A 22,882-nucleotide genomic window follows, 5' to 3' on the forward strand; every position below is an offset into this window, starting at 1 on the left:
CCAGAGGATTGTGGATACTCCATTGTTGAATATATTTAAGGCTGGAATATACAACTGTTGGTCTCTCAGAGAATCAAGAGATATAGCGAGTGGACGGGAAAATTGAATTGAAGCCCAAGATCAGTGTTAATCGTATTGAATGATGGAGCAGGCTCGAGTGGCCGGGTGGTCTATTCCTGCTCTTATCTCTTGTGTTCTTGTGGGTCTGGTAATGCAACACTCCTCCAGCACTGGAGCAGAGCAAGAGAGTCTGATGATAAGACAGACACTGACAAAAGATACAGTGACAAACTCTCTACCTCATTTATCAATGCACTATGCAATGAGAACAAGGAGTCCAAACAGTGCCCTGACACCTCTGGAGATGCAGCAAATTGGAAATTGACAAGTCTTTCACTATAATCTCATTTATGTGAGGATTAAGTGTCACACATTAGCCTTTTGTCTTCCCTGGCATTTTCTGACATTGAAATTTAACCCTTTCATTGTCTAGTCACATTTAAATGTTGTTGGACTATTGGGGATGATATGTTGATCTCGATGACATGACGAGTGTAAGAACACTCGGGTAAATGTTATGTTAACACTCCTGGGACAGAGCTCCATGAGGAGGACAGAAATCTGGAGTTTAGCAGTGCAGCTCAGCATTTACTCTAGCCTAGGGATCCTCCAACAAGTAACTCACTTCCTTACTCCCAAAACCTGTCCACCATCTGCAAGGCACAAGTCAGGATTGTGATGGAATACTCCCCACTTGCGTGAATGAGTGCAGCTCCCACAATATTCAAGAAGCTTGACGCTGTCCAGGACAAAGCAGCCTGCTTGATTGGTACCACATCCACAAACATTCACTCCCTCCACCACCCACACACAATGGCAGCAGTGTATACCATCTACAAGATGCAGTGTAGAAATTCACCAAGCCTCCTCAGACAGCACCTTCCAAACCCACGACCACTGCCATCTAGAAGGACAAGAGCAGCAGACACATGAGAACATCACCACCTGGAAGTTCCCCTCCAAGTCTCTTGCCATCCTGACTTGGAAATATATCGTCGTTCCTTCACTGTCGCTGGGTCAAAATCCTGGAACTCCCTTCCTAACAGCACTGTGGGGGTACCTCCATCACATGGACCACAGCGGTTAAAGAAGGCCACCCAACACCACCTTCTCAAGGGCAACTGGGGATGGACAATAAATGCTGGTCCAGCCAGCGAAGCCCACATCCTGTGAATGATTTAAAAAAAGCTGATCCACAGTACATTTTGGATAGTGACTGGTACAGGCTGTGGAATGACCTTTGTTTCCAAAATCCTGATATGCGTTTTATATTGCATAAAACTTTATACCAAAAGACATAACTTGTAAAATTTGTCCCAGTATTCCTTTCTCTACTTTACAAAGAACAAAGAACAAAGAAAAGTACAGCACAGGAACAGGCCCTTTGGCCCTCCAAACCTGCGCCGATCAAATTGCCTGTCAAACTAAACATTTTGCACTTCCGGGGTCCGTTTCCCTCTATTCCCATTCTATTCATGTATTTGTCAAGCTGCCTCTTAAACACCACCACCGTACCTGCTTCCACCACCTCCTCTGGCAGCAAATTCCAGACACTTACTACCCTCTGTGTAAAAAACTTGCCCTGCACATCTCCTCTATAGTTTTCTCCTCTCACCTTAAATCTATGTCCCCTAGTAATTGACTCATCCACCCTGGGAAAAAGCTTCTGACTATCTACTCTGTCCATGCCACTCATAATTTTGTAAGCTTCTATCAATTCGCCCCTCAATCTTCGTCGCTCTGGTGAGAACAATCCGAGTTTCTCCAACCTCTCCTCATAGTTAATAACCTCCAGACCAGGCAGCATCCTGGTAAACCTCCTCTGCACCCTCTCCAACGCCTCCATATCCTTCTGGTAATGTGGCGACCAGAATTGCACGCAATATTCCAAGTGTGGCCTAACCAAGGTTCCATACAGCTGCAGCATGACTTCCCAGCTTTTATACTCAATACCCCTGCTGATGAAGGTAAGCATGGCATATGCCTTCCTGACTACCTTATCCACCTGCGTTGCCACTTTCAGTGACCTGTGGACCTGTACACCCTGATCCCTCTGCCTGTTGATGCACTTAAGGGCTCTGCCTTGTGCTTTTATTGCTTCTCTTTCTTGATTTCTGTTTCCATATAGGATTCACTGACGAAGGATGATATTGAGGATCCCCGGCCCAGACATTTGTCAGGGTCACTTTGAACTAATATCAGAGGGTGTGAAATCATTTTAAAACATAAGAATCAACACAAATCAGCATCAGCAGTTCAAGATGCACTCCAGGATTTGAGCACAACAATGTCGGTTAACACTCTGCTGCAGTACTGAGGGAGTGCTGCACAGTTAGAGCTGCACTGTTGCAGATGAGATATTAAACCAAGGCCTCGTCTGCACTTTTAGGTGGATGTAAAAAATCCCATGGCCACTACTTCGAGGAAGGGTAGGGGGCTTAGCCCCGGTGTCCTGGGTCCAATATTTATCCCTCAATCGACTTTGCAAAAACAGATTATCAGGTCATTATCACATTGCTGTTTGTGGGAGCTTGCTGTGCACAATTCAGCTAATTTATTCCCTACATTATAACACAGACTTCAAAAAATACTTTGTTGGCTGTAAAGTGCTTTGAAATGCACAATGGTCTTGGAAAGGCAATATAAATGCAAGTCTTTCCTTTTCTACAAAAACAAACAAATTTGCTGAAATAGATGAAATCAGAGAATGCTGGTAATACTCAGCAGGTCAGGTGACATCTCTGGAGAAAGAAAGAGTCAACAGTTCAGATCAATGATCTTTCACCTGAACTAGGACGTTAGAAATGTAATAAATTTTAAGTAAGTAAAAAAGGATGGTGGGGTCGGGGGAGGGTGGTGGTTGGGAGACAGAACAGGCCTGTGGTAGGATATGTGGAAGACAAGAAATATTAGAAGACAAAAGTGTTGGTGGTGCAGAGCCAAAGGGAGTGAAAGTAAACAAACAAGGGACAGAATTTTGCCATCGGTGAGCAGGGGGCGGAGCCCGCTCACCGACACATAAAATGATGCGGGATGATGTTGGGCGGAACCCCCGACGTCATCCCGGTCCAGTTAAATTTTCAGGAAGGCGGGGGCGCAGCAAAATCAGCTGCGGGCCCGCCGACCTGTCGATGGCCAACTGAGGTCATTGACAGGGTCATTAAAACAATTAAAGGACCTGCCTGTCCAACCTTAAGGCTGGCAGGCAGGCCAGGAGCCCCAGCAGCTAATAGGTAAAACATGAAACCTCAACCTGCGGCGGGATGAGGTTTCATGCAGGGTTGCAAAAATTTTAATAAAGTTATAATGTAAATTATGAACATGCCTCATCTCACTTTTTTTTCATATTTTTAAAAGTGTCAGTGATCTCCCTGAGGCAGCACTTAGCCTCAGGGAGATGTGTGCTCTTTCGTGCGCATGTGTGAAAAAGCGCACTCTCAATTTTAGGGAATTGCCCTCCCACCCACACAGGAAGTGCATAGCGCTTCCCGCTGTATGTCACGCTGGGTGGGCCTTAATTGGCCCGCCCACATAAAATGGTGGTGGGGCCCAATTCTCTGGCGGGGATCGGCTCCCCACCCGCTGGAGATTGGGTCGGGCCTGCCCACCAGACAGAAAATTCTGCCCAAGAGGTGTGTCCAGAGGAGGGGTGAATCACAGAATGATGAACGGCTGCTATATCAAAACAAAAACAAGAGAAAAACAAGCAAAAATGAAAACCTGCATAAAGGAAACCAAATGGGGGCAGAGGTTGAATTAAATTGTTGAATACAATATTGAGTTTGTAAGGTTGTCAAGTGCATAATCAAAAGATGAGATGCTATTCCTTCCTTGAACTTACATTAAGCTTCATTGGAACGTCGCAGCAGGTCGAGGACAGAGAGATCAGAGTGAAAGCAAAGTGGAGAATGAAAATGACAAATGATTGGAGGTTTTGGATTTTGCTTAGGGACTGAAAGTACGTTTTCCGCAAGGTGGTCACCCAGTTTGCATTTGGTCTTCCCAGTGTAGAGACCACATTGTGAGCAGTGAATACAGTATACTGAATTGAAAGAACATAAGAATTAGGAGCAGGGGTAGGTCACTTGGCCCCATGAGCCTGCTCTACCATTCAATAAGATCATGGCTGATCTGACTGTAACCTCAACTCTACATTCCCGCCTACCCCGATAACCTTTCACCCCCTTGCTTATCAAGAATCTATTTAGCTCTGTCTTAGAAATATTCAAAGGCTCTGCTTCCACTGCCTTTTGAGAAAGACAAAGACTCTTTCCAAAGACTCATGACCCTCTGAGAGAAAAAAATTCTCCTCATCTATGTCTTAAATGGGTAACCCTCTATCTTTAAACAGTGACCCCTAGTTCTAGTTTCTCCCACAACAGGAAACATCCTCTCCACATCCACCCTGTCAAGGCCCTCCAGGATCTTAAAGGGTTCAACGGTGCCTCTTACTCTTCTAAACTCCAGTGGATACAAACCTAGCCTGTCCAACTTTTCCCAATAAGACAACCCGCTCATTCCTGCATTCCTGGTATTAGTCTAGTAAACCTTCTCTGAACTGCTTCTAATGCACTTACATCCTTCCTTAAATAAGGAGACCAATACTGTACACAGTCTTCTAGATGTGGTCTCACCAGTGCCCTGTCCAACTGAAGCATAACCTCTCTAGGTTATATTCAATTCCCCTCGCAATAAACAACAACATTCTATTAGCTTTCCTAATTACTTGCTGTACCTGCATACTAGCCTTTTGTGATCCCTCTGAATCTCAGAGCTCTGCAATCTCTCACCATTTAGATAATATGCTTCTTTTTTATTCTTCCTGCCAAAGTGGACAATGTTGCATTTGCCTATATTTTACTGCATTTGCTAGATGTTTGCCACTCACTTAACCTATCTATGTCCCTTATGTCCCCATCACAACTTACCTTCCTACCTATCTTTTTGTCAACAGCAAATTTAAGCAACCGTACCTTCGGTTCCTGTTGCATCAACTGGAAGGCATGTTTGAGACCTTGGATGGTGAGAACGGACGAGGTAAAAGGGCAGATGTTGTATTGCTTGAACTTGTTTGGAAAGGTGCCATGGGAAGGTGAGTGATTGAGGAGTGAATCAGGGTGTCACAGAGGGCCCTTCAGAATGCTGAAAGTGGGGAAGGTATGTTTGATGGTGGCGTTACACTGGAAGTCACGGAAATGGCAGAGCATGATTTGTTTAATAGGAAGACTAGTGGAGTGGAAAATGAGAACAAGGTGAACCTTATCATGGTTCATAACCTGAGAAGTCAACTCTGTTTCTCTCTCTACAGATCCTGCCTCACCTACTGAGCATTTTTAGCATTTTCTGTTTTCAGATTTCCAGCATATGCATTATTTTGTGTCGATGTTTTTCTCCCAATTCTTCCCATGTACTGGGATACACTTCCGTGATCCTACAGTAATGCTTCATTGTGAGAGTGTAGACAGTGAGCATGAGCATGGTATTCTGCTGGATAGCATCACAAACTACCCAAGGATTGAACTGGACTCTTCAGGGATTAAAGACTGATCTGTAGGAGCAGAACCCAGGAAAAAAAATCATATCAGGCAACAGAAAACTGTTTCTTTGAAAAAAATGTGTTTGCTGGTTACTCAAGCATTGGACAGGGAGACAAAAAAGGGCTGTACAACTGACAGTCAAGACTGATCCTTTTGGGTAATGGATAATCTCTTCACTTTCTGATTGGCATGGGAAGGCAGTGCACCATGAGGATGGCCATTTTGGGTGATCAAAGGTGGGAGTGAGGGGGTGGGATAGTCTGGGGCAGGAGGCCATGTGATCAGACCTCCAGGTACATTCCAACTGGGATTAGTAACCAGTAAGCCTAACTCTGTTCTCACCTGACGCCCACACACATGCATTTTCAACAATGGTTTCTGGACAGTGATCTCAAGCTGATTCCATTTCACTCCCTCCTTCCCGAGTTAAGGATCACTGAGACCAAATGAAGCATCCTGGCTAAGGTGGGAGGCTGGGGATTAAATGTGACAGTCTCTGGGCTGTAAGGCTGTACCAAACAAGGCAGTGCCTTCTCCCACCGAATCTTCAGGGAAACAACCTTAACCAGCTAGAGATACTAAGCAGTCCAAGTGTGCTAAACATGGGAGGTCAGACTGTTAGAAGAATAAGCAATGCTTGAGATATAGTCCTAGCACGATAATAAAAAATAGGAGAAATTAAGCATAGGAATGAAAGAAGTGAATGTTTCCCCTTGAACAATCATCTTCTATTTGAAAGATAAGAACTGATATTACACAGGACATATTCTTGTCATTAACAGACTGTGTGCAAAGCCCATTGAATTTAACAGCATTGAAAAAGGGGCTGCGGCCTCCAGCTCTGGGTTATTGTCTTTTCTGTGCAAGATGAGCGCTTTTAATGTGTCAGGAGTCTCAGGCTAATGACAGGAAAGAGCCTATATGTTAGAATATTTTAAGAATATGGCTTAAATCAAGCATGCTATAGTTTCTCTTCTCACAGAGAGTCCATGCATTTAATGAGAAGAATCAAGAATACAGGCAAAGGAAAATGAGGTCAGAAAGAAGTTCACATATCATAGAACTGATAGCATTGAAAGACTGCAAAGGCAAACAGGACTATTGAGTCCTACAAGGCAGCAAATAGACATAGACTGGCCTACACTGCCATGAGTACAATAAACAAGCACGTGAATCAGAGATGTTGGTTTAAGTGATTGATTTAAATCATCATGGGTTGATAGCACAGTGTTAACCAACATCATTAAAATGGATCATTTATCTCATTGTTGTTTATGGGAGCTTGCTGTACGCAAATTGGCTTTTGCATTTCTGACATCACAACAGTGTTGACTACATTTCAAAAAGTACTTCAATGGCTGTGAAAGGCATAGGATGTCTTGAAGTCTTGGGGCAAGATTTTAGGCTGTGTGAATTCTAGTTAGGATGATGTAGTGGATGCCAAAATTGCCCCCACTGACCAAAGGTAAGGAAGTGAAGGAAAAAGTCAACCAGGATTCTTGCTCTTAATCGTTATCCAGTGACTTATATGGAAAATGAAAATCTATATTTCAGGTGAAACGATCTCTGGAACCTCTTCTAACCCTACAACCCTCTAAGATCTCCACGTGTCTCCAATTCCGGTCTCTTGAGCATCCCCTGATTTTAATCATTCCACCATTGCTGGCTGTGACTTCAGCTGCCTGGGTCCTAAGCTCTGGAATTTCCTCCCTAAACCCCTCCACCTCTCTCTCTTCCTTTAAGAAGCTGCTTGAAACCTCTCTCTTTGATCAAGCTTTTGGCCACCCATTCCAATATCTCCCCACGTTGTTCAACATCGAGTTTTATTTGCTAATGCTCCTGTGAAGTGCCTTGAGACTTTTTACTATGTCAACGGTGATATATAAATGCAAGCTGTTGCTGAAGCAGAGTAACTATGACTAATCTGCTATCACTTGGGTCTCGCGTTTGAAGTAAAGCCAATTGCCCAGGGTATTAAGAGTGCCTGGCACTAACCTGAGCCATGTTCAAAAAGGGCAGCGGTGTCTTCATGAGGGGAGAAAAGCAGGGGAAAAGGGAATTTAAACGATTGATGTCTCTTTTAAAGATTGAAGATTGCCCTTACTGGTCCTTTAAGAAGGAAGATGCTGAGATTCTCTGCTTAGTTGGGAACTATCTCTTGCTGCATTTTGCTGTATCAACTTACAAACAGACTTACAATGGTTCGCAGGTTATTGTCCTCAGCAAGTTTCAGACTCTTTATGTAACAACTCTGCAGTGCCTCCTCTGGAAGTCTTTCCTTTCCCCGTACAATGGGTCCCACCGTGTGGATGACATCTACAGAGAGAGAGTAGAAAGAAAGGGGCCAAAATGAACCAAATAGTCACTTTGTGATGCTCTTGATACACATGTCAACATTGTTAAAGTCTCAACATCTGTAGGTTAGAGACAGCTGGTGTTGGAAAAAACTGTGCCTTAGAAAATATCTGTGAGAGCCACAGATTTCAACCTCTTTTAAAAACACCATCTAATGTTCAGTGGTGATGCTCATTAGTACGCTACGATCTAGCTGTGATGTTTAGCTCCCTGTACCTGTACCATCTCTTTAAGCTTCTTGCTCAGGCACCATATGTGGGAATTCAAGGGTTGATTGCTAATTTGCCCCCAAAATAATCTTGGGCCTCCTGACCCACTGGCTCCCGGAACACTTACCTTGCACTCCATTGCCAGCATTGATCAAGGGCTGCACTGTTACAGCCTTTTGAATGAGACATTAAACTGAGGCCCTGCCTGTCAGGGAGAACTCTCCTTCTCTTCAAAATAGTGCTATGGGGTCTTTTACGTCCACCTGAGAGGACAGATGGGTTTAATAGCAAAGAACTGCGGATGCTGGAAATCCAAAACAAAAACAAAAACAGAAATACCTGGAAAAACTCAGCAGGTCTGGCAGCATCAGCGGAGAAGCGCACAGTTGACGTTTCGAGTCCTCATGACCCTTCAACAGAACTCACAGTTGACGTTTTGAGTCCTCATGACCCTTCAACAGATGAGGACTCGAAACGTCAACTGTGTTCTTCTCCACCGATGCTGCCAGACCTGCTGAGTTTTTCCAGGTATTTCTGTTTTTGTTTTTGTTGCAGGTGGGTTTAATGTCTCATTCAAAAGATGTGCAGACCTCCCTCAGTGACTGCACTAAGTATCAGCCTAGATATTTTTGCTCAAAGCCTGTGAAGTGGAGTTTGAATGTATAACCTTCTGGCTTGGAATGAGAGGGCTACCCACTGAGCCATGTCTGACACCTATCAACTAGCTATTGGTTCTCGGTCGATGTCAGATAAACACAAGATTGTAACAGATAAACACAAGATTGTAACTTCTTCCTATCTTGACTCTATTCTCTCTTCCCACCTACATCCGCGATTCCTCTGATGCCCTATGTCATATCAACAGTTTCCAGTTCCCTGGCCCTAACCACCTCCTCTTCACCACGGACGTCCTATCCCTCTACACCTCCATCCCCCACCAGGATGGTCTGAGGGCTCTCTGCTTCTTCCTTGAAGAGGGGCCCAAACAATCACCATTCACCACCACTCTCCTTAGTCTGGCTGAGCTTGTTCTCTTACTGAACAATTACTCCTTAAACTTGTCTCACTTTCTCCAAATAAAAGGTGTGGCTATGGGTACCCCCATGGGCCCCAGTTATGCCTGTCTCTTTACAGGGTATATGGAACATGCCTTGTTCCAGTCTTACTCAGGCTCCCTCCCACATCTTTTTTTTTGGTACATCGATAACTGTTTCGGTGCCACTTCATGCTCTCATCTGGACCTCAAAAAATTGATCAATTTTGCTTCCAATTTCCACCTCTCTATCACCTTCACATGGTCCATCTCCAACACTTCCCTTCCCTTCCTTGACCTCTCTGTCTCTATTTCTAGTGATAGACTGTTCCTCAATATTCATTACAAGCCCACCAACTCCCACAGCTACCTCGACTACAGCTCCTCACACCCTGCTTCCTGTAAGGGCTCCATCCCATTCTCTCCGTTCCTTCGCCTCCTTCACATCTGTTCCGATGGTGCCACTTTCTAAAACAGTGCTTCTGACATGTCTTTCTTCTTCCTTAACTGAAATTTCCCACCCATTATGGTTGACAGGGCCCTCAACCTTGTCTGACCCATCTCCCGACCCCTGTCCTCACACCTTCCCCTCCCTCCCAGAACTTGATAGGGTCCCCCTTGTCCTTATTTTTCACCCCACCAGCCTCCACATTCAAAGGATCATCCTCCACCATTTCTGCCAACTCCAGCATGATGCCACCACCAAACACATCTTCCCCTCAACCTCTCCTGTCAGTATTCTGTAGGGACCGTTCCCTCCAGGACATCCTGGTCCACTCCTACATTACCCCCAACATGTCTCCCCCTTCCCACGGCACCTTCCCATGCAATCGCAGAAGGTGAAACATCTGTCCCTCCTCACTGTCCAAGGGCCCAAACACTCCTTCCAGGTGAAGCAGCGCTTCATTTGCACCTCCTTCAATTTGGTCTACTGCATTCGCTGCTTCCAATGCGGTCTTCCTCTACACTGGGGAGACCAAATGCAGACTGGGTGACCACTTTGTAGAACACCTTCAGTCTGTCCGCAAGCATGACCCAGACTTTCTTGTTGCTTGCCATTTCAACACACCATCCTGCTCTCATGCCCACATGTCTGTCCTTGGTCTGCTGCAATGTTCTAGTGAAGCCCAACGCAAATTGGAGGAACAGCACCTCATCTTCCAATTAGGCACTTTACAGCCTTCCGGACTTAACATTGAGTTCAACAACTTTAGACCATGAATTCTCTCCTCTATCTTCACCCCTTTTTTAATCCCTTTTTCAAAATTCATTTTTATTTTTTATCCACTTTTTATTTTTATTCATTGTTTTATCTCCTTTTTATCCCCCATTTATCCCATTTTCTATCTTCTTACCCCACTACCACCCATTCCGCCCACCCCACCCCCACAAGGGCCATCTGTTACTTGTTCCATGTTGTTCTTTCACACAATGCTGACCCTTATTCTGCTATTATCACATTCTACTTTCTTACCTTTATGCCACTTCCAGCACCTTTTTTAGCCCTTACTACTACCATTAACACTTCCTTTGTCCTTTTGTTCATGACATCTTTGTCAGCCTCTCCTTAGTCCCCACCTATCACTGGCCTTCTATCCAGCTTCACATTCTCCGCCCACCTTAAACAGTGTAAATTTCATCTCATTTCTACTTCTCTTTAGCTCTGAAGAAGGGTCCATAAGACCATAAGACGTATGAGCAGAAGTAGGCCATTTGACCCATCGTCATACGGACTCGAAACATTAACTCTGTTTCTCTCTCCACAGATACTGCTAGACCTGCTGCATTTTTCCAGCATTTTCTGTTTTTGTACAAGATTGTACTCAGCTGTGATGCTCCTACTTCAGGCTCACTACTTAGTGAAGATACTGAGGGTTGTGGCACCCAAGCTACCCCAGCTGGAAACAGTCTCCTCAGGAGAGGTGGTGAGAAAATTGAAAATAAAGAGGATAAAGTCTCTTTAAAGATTGAACCTTATATAGAAGCATGTTCTTATGCTTCCTTTTGCCAGAAACCAAAAAAAAGAAATTGGAAAGATCTATAAAAGATTAACAATGCAATCAAACAGCAAATCCAACTGTCCCTAATCCTGCCAGTTAGAGATCAGACGATTCATTTCAAGCGGTCTATTGCTTTCCATCGATAATACTTTTCATCTCTGCGCTGACAGATTAGACCTAGATCAGACATGGCTGCAGGTCACAGTCTGGGCACTGATATTTTCCTCACATCAAAGAGGCAGAATTGCAAGGAAATTCTCAGTCTTTTGGGGAGAAGGATATTGTTGTTATAAGTTAGGTTATTTATGTATTATAATGTTGCAGTGTCTATTCAAGGAGGCCCAAAGGACAATTCAGACTCTACATTACAGAGATTAAAAACAGTGAGTTTTTACAGAAAGTTCAACTCAGATTTACAGCTTCAAAACTTCCAGCAGCACTCCTGCCAGTTCTTTAGGCTGTACACCATCCCTAGACTGTATTATTGTATCTGATATCCTGGCCTTTATTTGAAAATCATTCAATTACATTAATGAAAGACCTGAAAAATCATACAAAATACTTGTAAAGTGTTCACTTGGTTAATATTCTTTGACTGAGTACCCATAGCTCCACTTTTCTCACAAAAGTCTTTGGTAGGCATTAAATCCCCCACCCCAGCAATCCCCAACTTCCTCCATCCAAGATTAATGTGACTTCAATTTATGATTTCAACAGTTGGAGACAGAAAGATTGGTCAGGCTTCTAACTCCTGACTGCTATCCAGTGTTTCCTGAAACTTGTGCTATTATGATGCATTTCCAAAGTGCAGTACAGCCAAACAGGTGTTTTTGAAGTGTAAGCACACTGTTGTTCTGTAGGAAATGTGGCAACCAATTTGCGCACAGCAAGCTCCCACAAACAGCACTGAGGTAATGATCAGATCACCTGTTTTATTAGTGATGTTGGTTGAGGGGTAAATATTGGTCCCAGGGAGAACTCCCCCCTGCTTTTCTTCCAATAACCACTGTGGAATATTTTATGTCACCAGCAAGGGTGGATGGGTTATGTTTTAAAGTCTCATGTGAAAGACAGCACTCGGACAATGCAATGCTCCCTCAGTACTGGTGCCTGGGGTGTCAGACTAGATTGTGTCTCTATCACAGTTGTCTTCACTATATTTCAAGCAAGGGCCACTTCAGCAAAAAACATGCAGTGTGAGAGCCACATCGACTACTAAATTATCTTTGCTTATTGCTCCAATAACTCACTTGGGCCAAAAAAATACACAACACCAACGGTTGAATACTCTGCTAGTGGTTATTATGGTAATATAACTGTTACTATACAATGCACATACTAGGTATACTTATTAACACACACTGTGCATGCGGTCAACGTGACATGTAAAGAAGGCTGACTTTTGATAGGCTGGGTGCACAGTCTTCAATGCTAATCATAAAGTAAATAGGAATATAATGCTGGGTTAGGCTCCGGCTCGCCGCCACCCTCTGAGGATAAAGGGGTTACTGAAAATGGATGGGAGCCACAATTAATATCGATGGGCCTTGCAATGAAGAACACTGCTTGATCGGATTCAGGATACGGGTCAGATGTGATGGTCCATATGGTGGAACAACTTGTTGACACTCAAATGAAAAGCAGCTTGTAGAACTGTTTCTGGCGTGAGTCACTCTTTCAGAAGAAACGGGGTGGGTTGGGGGCGGGGAGCAAAGGCGAAAAAGAAAGGAGAAAAATTGAAAGAGAGAGAAAAAATTGTTGATTTCAGTGTCTACTGAGGTGTATTACAATCTAATTTGCACGCTGTGCCTGTTTGTTTGACACAAGCGCTTGCTGTGTGCAGTGACCTGCAGCAATGCAATAGAAGAATGAAGCACCAATCTCAGACAGCAGCCACAGAGATAACCTCAGCAAACAATATGGCAATTAGACAGGGCTCTGTGTTTCACAGCAGTGGTATAAGACGACGGTGTCTGTTTTGTAAAATAGCTCTGTGGGGCCCCGCTGTCTTACTATTAAAGGGTCTGCATGCCATAGTGCTCTGTTACCAATGGGACTCTGGCTCTGTTTCAATGCTGACAAACTGAACAACAGTCTCTTCTCTCAGAGAACGTGGAAATCAAAACACAAGAGGAACAGCCATGATTTTATTGAATGGCGGAGCAGGCTCAAGGGACCAAATGGTCTACTCCTGTTCCTATTTTTTATGTAGAATGGTTATAGGTCTTGGAGCCAAATGAATGTTTGTTGCCTTAATAAGCTTCTTTATGAATGTGGATCAAAAGCATTATGTGCCAAAATTTTAATGGAATCTGAAGCATAATATGCAGCTGGCATCCCCCCACTTGCCATATAGGCCTTAAGCTCTGGAATTCCTCCCCAAACCTCTCTCTCTCTCCTCCTTTGTTTAAAACCTACCCCTGATTAAACTTTTCATCATCTGTCCAAATGCCTCCTTCCTTAGTTTGGTGCTGATTTATGTCTGCTAAAGGTCCTTGGAATGGTTTACTATGTTATAGGTACTATATAAATGCAAGCTGTTGTTGTAATGTCCTTGCCAATTCATACTTTGGGAAATAGGTATGTCGAGCTGACATGGCTATGCAGAAAATTATTGCTCCCTAGTAATCACCCACTGAGGCACAGAGTAGCACTCCAATGCTTTCCTGGCTGAGATCAATCCCAATTTCCTCATTTTGGAGTTTACAATTTTAGAGATTTTAGAGATTATACCAAGGGTTCATAATACCCTGTGATCCATAATCATAGAATCAGAGAATGGTTACTGCACAGAAGGGACCATTCAGCCCTTCAAGTCTGTGGCAGCTTTCTGCAAGAGCTCAGGAAACTCCCCTCTGCCCTTTCTCTGTAGCTCTGCAAATATTATCTCTTCCAGTAATAATCCAATTTCCTTTTGAAAGCCACAATTGAATCTGCCTCCACCTGGCTCTCAGGCATTGCATTCCAGATCCTAACCAGTCACTACGTAAAAAGGTTTTCCTCATGTTGTCCCAGTTATTTTGCGATTCATCTTAAATCAGTGTCCTCTGGTTCTCCACTCTTTTGCTGTTGGGTTATGGGTTTGTTTGGTGTCTCAATGATGAGATCTTGAGACTTGTATGTTTAACATGAACACTTTATTGTTAATCTTTAACTATGTATTGATGCCAGTTACTGCCATGTATGGTGCTGCTGCTGCCATGCAAGTTCCTTCTAAAATGTTCTCTGAGTTTATTACCATGTGACTCGATACATCATACGATGGGCAGTGCTATTCTTCAGTGCCACATTCACCCTTGCTCTGCCAAGCCCTTTTACATTACAATTGCATGCAGGCACACTCAGCATCTGCCAATGGGAACAGTCTCTCCCTATCCATTTTGTCCAGGCCCCTCATGATTTTGAACACCTCTATCAAATCTCCTACTGACCTTCGCTTCTTTAAGGAGAGCAGCTCCAGCTTCTCCAATCTATCCATGAAACTGAAATCCCTCATCCTTGGAACTATTCTTGTAAATCTTTTCTGCACCTTCTCCAATGTCTTCACATCCTTCCTAAAAGTGTGATGCCCAGAATTGGACACAGTACTCCAGTTGAGGCTGAATTGCTGTTTTATACAGGATTATCATAGCCTGATTGCTTTTGTATGTCTCTATTTATAAAGCCCAGGACCTTGTATGTTTTCTTAATCACCTTCTCAACCTGCCCTGTCACTTTGACAATTTATCCACATGTGCCCCCAGGTCTGTCTGCTCCTGCACCTCTTTTAGAATTGTATCCTTTATTTTATATTGCCTCTCCTTATTCTTCCTACCAAAATTTATCACTTGTCACTTCTCTGCTTTAAATTTCATCTGCCAGTGTCTGCCCATTCTACCAGCTTGTCTATGTCCTCTTAAAGTCTCAGTATTATCATTATAATCATCGTGTTATAAAAGGGATACATACATTGGAGAGGGTGCAGAGAAGACCAACTAGGCTGATAGAGGCTGAGCTATGAGAAAAGCTTAGAGAAACTTAAGCTCCTAAGTCCGGAGGGCAGTTATTAAATGTGGCAGATATGGGGAAATGGAGATAGTGGTAATGTCACTGGACTAATAGTCCAGAGGCCCAAATTAATGCTCTGGGGACATGGGTTCAAATCCTACCACGACAGCTGGCGGAATTTAAATTCAATGAATAAAATCTGGAAGTGAAAGCTAGTCTCAGTAATGGTGACCATAAAACTATAATTGGTTGTCCTGTCACGAATGTCTTTTAGGGAAGGAAATCTGTCGTCCTTACCCGGTCTGGCCCACACATGGCTCCAGACCTATAGCAACGTGGCTGACTCTTAACTCCCTTCTGAAACAGTTTAGCAAGCCACTCAATTCAAAGGCAATTAGGGATGGGCAACAAATGTGAAACCTACATCTGATGAAAGAATAAATAAAACAAAATACCCAGAATAATTCAAAACAAGTTAGGCCTTTATGATATATCATCAGTGAAATTACATTTAGAATAGAAATAAGAAAAAAATGCCTCTTCTCAAAAAATGATGAATGCTCAGAATAACATGTCACATAGGTGGAAGAATGTGAAAGGAAGTGATCAAAATGCAATTGGATTACAGTTAGCACATCAGTGTATACAATGTGGTGATAATTCCCTTGTCCTGCCCCCAAGTTCACGGCTGGCTGATTTCCACAATCCAACCTCTCTCGGAAGCAAAGGTAAATGTTCATTATTGATATGATGTTGAAGCTTTGGGGACATCAGCATCAACCTGAAGACCAGCGGTGAAGCTAGAGGTCTTCAGCTGGCACAGGAGCTGCTGAGGGTGGGAGGGTGGGAAAGGAGAGCAACAGAGGACTAGGAGGCCTAGTAATCTCAGAACCCTGTCACACAGCAACATGGTGAATTATCTTTTATGATTCAGACAGATTAATTTATATGCTCATTTGGTTTGTTTACAACATCAGCTTGTATTTATATAGCACCTTTAATATCATAAAACATGCTAAGGTTATTTGCAGCAGAAAAAATGACAGGGAGCCTCATAAGGAGATATTAGAACAGGTGACCAATAGCTTGGTCAAAGAGGTAGCTTTTAAGGAGTGTCCGGCAGGAGAGAGAGGTGAAGAGGTTTACGGAAAGAATTCCAGAACTTTGGGGACTAGGCAACTCAAGGGACCTAATGGAGGAACGAAGAAGGTCAGGCTGCACCAGAGGTCAGAACTGGAGGTTCTGGAGATTTCTCTGAGGTTGAAATGTGGAGAATCTGCTAGCTAAGTGTGCATCGTGTACCACAGAGAGTTGGATGGTGGTGGTGGTGGGGCACATGTACCCAGAGACCAGGGTGCTCAGGCCAATGAGCTTCATGCTATCAGTGGAAAAGAGCTAAAAGGAAATAGGAGCACAGTTTATGGACAAGTTTGTAATTTTTATTGAATGTGTTATTGCTAAATTTTATCCTTAGGGCAATTGAAAAACCATTATGGTTGGTCATGGACCGTGTTTTTTTTTTGAACCCATGGACTGGGTTGAATTTAGTGGAATATAATTAGGGAAACGTTTCAGAGCAATGTCGTAAAGCTATTAATTTATATAATATTATTGGAAAATATTTTTCTCTTAAAATAGAGGTTTAGTCTGTGGGTGTGTCTTAATTGGATTAAAACTAGCTAGGGTGGGTGCTTTGATGTGTACTAGGTTTGATATGTAAGAGAGCGTGCATTTGTATTTTTTGAATAGAGCATTCAAGAAGTGGGGTGAAAACTGACACCTATCCAGCAGATACCAAGCAATATGTTTACATTACTAATCAAATTGATACTATAAAAGGGGTTTCATTGTTGGAGAGGTTTAGTTCAGAGGTTGGTGATACAATGAGAATTTACTTTCAATGGGTGGTGGTAGGTATAACTTCAACAGTTTTCGGGTGTGCAGAACAGATGCAATGTGAGATCAAAAGGCAGCAGTAACCAACTGACTCCACAGGAACCAAAGTGAAAAGAACTTCATTTTGAATTCGTAAGGTGAAAAAGCTTCGCCTGGTGTTTGGTTAAGTCTATGGTTGCTGTTGCCTTAATGGAAATTAGTTTTGGAATTTATTAAAAGTTATGATAGTAGTAATTTGTAGTCATGTGTATATATATTTTAACCTATAAATTAATAAAATGTTTCATTTAGTTTAATGTAAAACCTCGAGAACTGGTGGTCTGATTCCTGAGTTTAAAGTCGCATCTCAAACATAACACTTAAAATTATAGGTTATGACAGCTGTTTAAAGTTTCCCTCTGGGATTTTTAAATAACTTCACTTTACCAACTATTCTAACAACTGTTCTAACAATTGGGGGCTCATCCCAGATAAATTATATTTCTAATTCCTTGATTGGTTAGGAATTGGTGAATCTTAAGCTTACAAGTACGAGAAGTACTTTGAATTCAGGAGTTGGTGAGGTGTTTTAGAAGTAGTGAGACTGCAAGATGGCTTTGGCAATTGCTAAGACTTATCTGGGAGTGGAAGAGATAACTCTGATTGAGTTGGAGAAAATAACAAAAAGTAGGCAAACAGAGTTGGCAGATAAGTTAAAATTGGGGCTATCTGCAGGGCTAGGAAATTAGATATAGTTAAAAGTGTAGCACAACATCTACAGGTGGAAGTGAAACCTGACACTAGTGAGTCACAGCTGGAGGTAGTGAGACTTCAATTACAAATGAAGGCACTTGAATTTGAGTAAGCAAAGGAACTGAAAAAGCTTGAATGAGAAGCAAGGGAATTAGAAATTGTGAAGATGGAGAAGGAGGAAAGAAAGAGAGAGAGAGAGAGAATTCCAACTGAAAATGTTGGCAGTTAGAAAAGAGATGTCAACAGGCAAGGAAGGATTTATCTCTTGAGTAGAACGCAGTGGGGATATGTTTAAATTTGTACAAGCTCTTCCAAAGTTTGAGGAAAAGATATTGAAGCATTCTTTATTTCATTTGAGAAGCTAGCTAATCAGATGAAATGGCCACAGGAAAACTGGCTGTTATTATTACAATCTAAGTTGTTAGGTAGGGCACATGAGGTTTATGCTTCACTTTCAGAAGAAATGTCAGTGAATTACGATGTGGTGTAAAAAGCTATCTTGAGTGCATATGAGTTGGTTCCTGAAGCATACAGGCAGAAATTTAGAAATATGAGAAAACAGCCTGGGCAAACTTACATTGAGTTTGAAAGAGTAAAACAAAATAATTTTGACCAGTGGATACAGCCATTAAAAATAGAGACCACCTATGCAGCTCTTAGGGAAATAATTTTTTTGGACAAATTTAAAGACTCAATCACTTCGGAATTGAGAACTCATGTGGAGGAACAGAGGGTTGATTGATTCTGTAAGACAAGCAGCAAAGACAGCCGATGATTATGAGTTAGTTCAAAGAGCTAAACCTTTTTTCTGTCACCCTTTCAAATTGGAAAAGGATGAAAAGTGGGAAGGTGAAAGGAAGGTTGCTGATCAGGGAAGAAAAGGAGTAGTTGCAAGTTCCCAGGAAGATTCTTTGCATTATAAAAAGGAAGGTGCTGAAGGTAGAAGTGACATTTGAAAATTGAGCTATTTTCATTGTGATAAAGTGGGACACATGAAGTCAATGGGCTGAATTTCATGCTGGCGGGGTTTTACGGTTCCGCCGAAGTCAATGGAGTTTAGAATGACTCACCACATTTTACGACCCCATCCCTGCCATGATGGAGCTGTAAAATTCCAGCCAGTGTGTTAGAGGTTGCAGGAAAAGTCTGTAGGAATTATTGGGGTACAGAAAAGCTCTGGAAGTAAAAATACTGTGGGTTCTGAGGTTCAGGCACAGGAGAAACCAGTGGTTTGAGTATAGGTGAAACAGAAAGAATCAGTGAAAAGTAAAGAAGTGGGATTGTGCTCACAGCTTACTCAAGAGAATTCTGGGGAGCAGGTTGCAGAAATGTTTAAAGACTTTGTATGTGAAGGTAAAGTCTTGCCATGTGTACAGGGTGGAGTAGGTAAAGATGTTAAAATTTTAAGAGACACAGGGACTAGTCAATCCTTAATGTTGTGGGATAGTGATATTTGTTGTTCAAAGGGAGTGTTGCAGGAGAAGGTAATTATAAGTGGAGTTCATGGAGATGCTAAATCTATTCCGTTGTGGAAGGTAAATTTAAAGAGCAATTGGAAGTCCAGTGAAGTTATAGCTGGAGTGGTGGAAAAATTGCCCATTGTAGGGGTTCAATTTATTCTGGGTAATGATATAGCTGGATCGCAAATGTGGGCGATGCCAATGGTAGTTAAGCAGCGTTTGGAAGTGTTTTCAACAGAAATATTACAGAGGAACATCCTGGTTTGTTTCCTGGTTGTGTTATAATGAGATCAAAGGCTCATAGGGAAGAACAAGATAAACAAGATAAGCAGGCAGTTCAAAGGCAAGAAGAAGGTGTCAAAATCCAATTAGCTGGCACTGTATTTGATAACATTGCTCAGGAGGAAGGGATGAAAGGAGAATTAAGTTGAAGTGTTTAACTCAGAGGTTAGTGGAGTTGCAGAAAAATGATTTGCAATTAAAAGTTATATCAGAAAGCTTATTCAGAAACCGAAGCAAAATGTATTCCAGTATGTTATTATCTTCGAGGGAATATTTTAATGAGAAAATGGCGGTCGGACTACGTTTCAGCAAATGAAAACTGGAGGGAGGGACATCACATTGTTATCCCATTAGGGCATAGAAATGAGATTCTGAGGATTGCTCATGAAATTCCAATGGGAGGACATTTAAGAATTAGGAAAACACAGGAATAGATACAGAAGTTTTTTTTGGCCATAATTGCATAGGGATATAGTAAAATTCTGTAGAACCTGTTATACATGTCAAATAAAAGCAAAACCACAAGCAGTGATTAAGCCAGTGCCTTTAATCACAATACCAGTATTTGAAGAATCTTTTACCAAGGTCATGATTGATTGTGTAGGACCCCTCCCTAAGTCTAAAAGTGGAAATCAGTATTTATTGACAATAATGTCACAGCTGTTTAAGGAAGTAATGAACAGTTTGTGGATAAAACAGTTTAAGTCAACAGCTTATCATCCAGAGTTACAATGAGCTTTGGAAAGGTGGCATCAAACTTTAAAAACTATGATAAGAGCAATCTGTCATGATTATTCACAGGATTGGGATACAGGAATTCAATTTTTGTTATTTGCTATTAGAGATGCTTCTAATGCATGGCTATATATAGCCCTTTTGAACTAGTTTATGGTCATGAGGTAAGGGGACCACAGAAATTGATTCATGAGAAATTAGTGGGTCAAAATTCAGAAACTACTCTCCTGGATTATGTATCAAATTTTAGGGGAAGGCTGAACAGAGCATGTGAGCTGGCTAAGGATTATTTAAAGATATCACAGCCAGTGATGAAAGTGAAAGTAGATAAGAAGGCTAAAATTCACAGTTTTGTTTCTGGAGAGGAAGTACTGGTTTTGTTACCAGTACTAGGTGATTCATTAAATGCAAGATTAGTGGGCCTTACAAGATTGAACAGAAATTGAGTGAAGTTAATTATTTAATAAATACTTCAGATAGAAGATAGAAGAAAGAAGCAGAGGGTATGTCATGTAAATATGCTTAGAAAGTACTTTGACAGGGAAGAGGAACAAAAAGAGGTGTTAGTGATGGTCGATGATGAGAAAGAGGCAGAAGTGCAGGACACTGAAATTGATTTTCCTCTAATCAAATTGGATAATGAGGGGGTGCTTGAAAATGTAAATGAAATATTGATTTACCTTCCAAGAAAGCTATTGCAGTCACACAAACGTATTTGTGGAAATAAGACACATTTAGCTTTACATGATATATGTATAGAAATATCATCTTTGATAAGGCAACAACCTTATAGATTAAATCCAGCAAAGTTATCATAAGTACAAAAAGAAATTGATTTCATGCTTCAAAATGATATCATTGAATCTAGTTTCAGTAACTGGAGTGCGCCTATTGTACTGGTACCGAAACTGGATGGAACACAAAGACTGTGTATGGACTAAGGTGAATGCGGTGACAAAAGCGGATTCATATCCCGTACCACTGTTGGATGATTCAATTGAGAAAGTGTGAAAATTGAAACTTATCACACAGATTGACCTGCTAAAAAGATATTGGCAGGTACCATTGTCGGAGACAGCAAAGGAAATATCAGCTTTTGTAGCACCAAGTGGACTATATCAGTTTAAAGTCATGCCATTTGGTATGAAGAATGCATCTGCGACAGTTCAAACACTGACAAAGTAATTGTGGGTCTAAACTATATTGATGATCTAATTGTTTTCAGATGTGAGAGGAGCATTTACAGCATCTGGAAGAATTATTTATTCAACTGCCTAAATAGTCAAGTGGTTATGGTACTGGGTTTGTAACCCCAAGATCAAGAGTTCAAATCTCACAATGGCAAAACAATGAAATGGAAGAGACATTGAACAAATATTAGGTTTGGCCTAAATAGCCAAGTGGTTATGGTACTGGGTTTGTAACCCCAAGATCAAGAGTTCAAATCTAACAATGGCAAACTATGAAACAATGTAACTTCATCTGAAACAGATGGAAACGAGTTTGTACTCGAAAGAGTTACAAAGGGAATCAAGTTTTGGCACGACCTGGCTAGCTCATTTGATAGTAAGTGGGGCTCTTAATCCCAGAGTCATTGTCTCAAATCTCCACATTGGGTGATGGTTTGCTTGGCCTAAATAGCCAAGTGGTTATGGTACTGGGTTTGTAACTCCATGATCAGGAGTTCAAATCTCACACTGGCAAACTATGAAACAATGTAACTTCATCTGAAACAGATGGAAACAGGTTTACTCAAAAGAGTATCAAGAGTTCAAATCTCACAATGGCAAACTATGAAACAATATGACTTCATCTGAAACAGATGGAAACGGGTTTGTACTCAAAAGAGTTACAAGAAGCTAATTTGATGATGAACTTGGCTAAAAGTGAATTTGCAAAAGTTCAAGTTACATATCTAGGCCATACAATTGGACATGGTAAGGTGGCTCCAAGAGATGTGAAAATCAAGGCTATCGTGGATTTCCCAGTTCCTGCAACAAAACAAGAAGTTTTGAGATTTCTGGGCATGAGTGGGGTTTCCTGGAAATTTGTACCAAATTTTAGCCTGAACTATTAAAACAGACAAGAAGTTTCAATGGGCACTGGAGTGTCAGAAGTCATTCCATGGTTTGAAAACCGTATTAACTACAACACTACTATTGGCAGTACCCAATTATGCCAAGCAATTCAAGTTGGCCATTGACGCAAGTGATATAGGCATTGGGGCTGTACTGCTACAAGAAGGTGACACCGGAATTGAAAAACCAATAGGGTATTTTTCTCGGAAGCTGAATGTACTACAGAGAAGATATGCAACGGTTGAAAAAGAGGCTTTGGGCAGAATTTTCTGCCTGTCAGGCAGGCGGGCCTGACCTAATCTCTGGCGGGCGGGGAGCCTATCCCCGCCGGAGAAGCGGGCCCACCCAGCGTGACGTCCGGCAGGAAGTGCTATGCACTTTCTGTGCGGGCGGCGGGGGTGATTCCCCAGAAGCGAGAGTGCGCTCTTTCCCGCATGCACACAAAAGAGTGCACATCTCCCTGAGGCTAAATGCTGCCTCAGGGAGATCGCTTACACTTTAAAAATATTAAAAATAGA

General features: G+C 42.1%; 1 protein-coding gene across 1 annotated transcript in view; it reads right to left on the minus strand.

Annotated features, from left to right (window-relative positions):
* Positions 1 to 22,882, minus strand: part of LOC121272970 (ADP-ribose glycohydrolase MACROD1-like) — a 904,756-nt gene that overhangs the window by 62,661 nt on the left and 819,213 nt on the right. The window contains exon 6 of the mRNA XM_041179876.1: positions 7,795 to 7,913. Within this exon, the coding sequence (XP_041035810.1) occupies positions 7,795 to 7,913 (119 nt within the window). The remainder of the gene's footprint in view (positions 1 to 7,794; positions 7,914 to 22,882) is intronic.

Source organism: Carcharodon carcharias, chromosome 37 (assembly GCF_017639515.1).
Source record: "Carcharodon carcharias isolate sCarCar2 chromosome 37, sCarCar2.pri, whole genome shotgun sequence".
NCBI classification, from domain to species: domain Eukaryota; kingdom Metazoa; phylum Chordata; class Chondrichthyes; order Lamniformes; family Lamnidae; genus Carcharodon; species Carcharodon carcharias.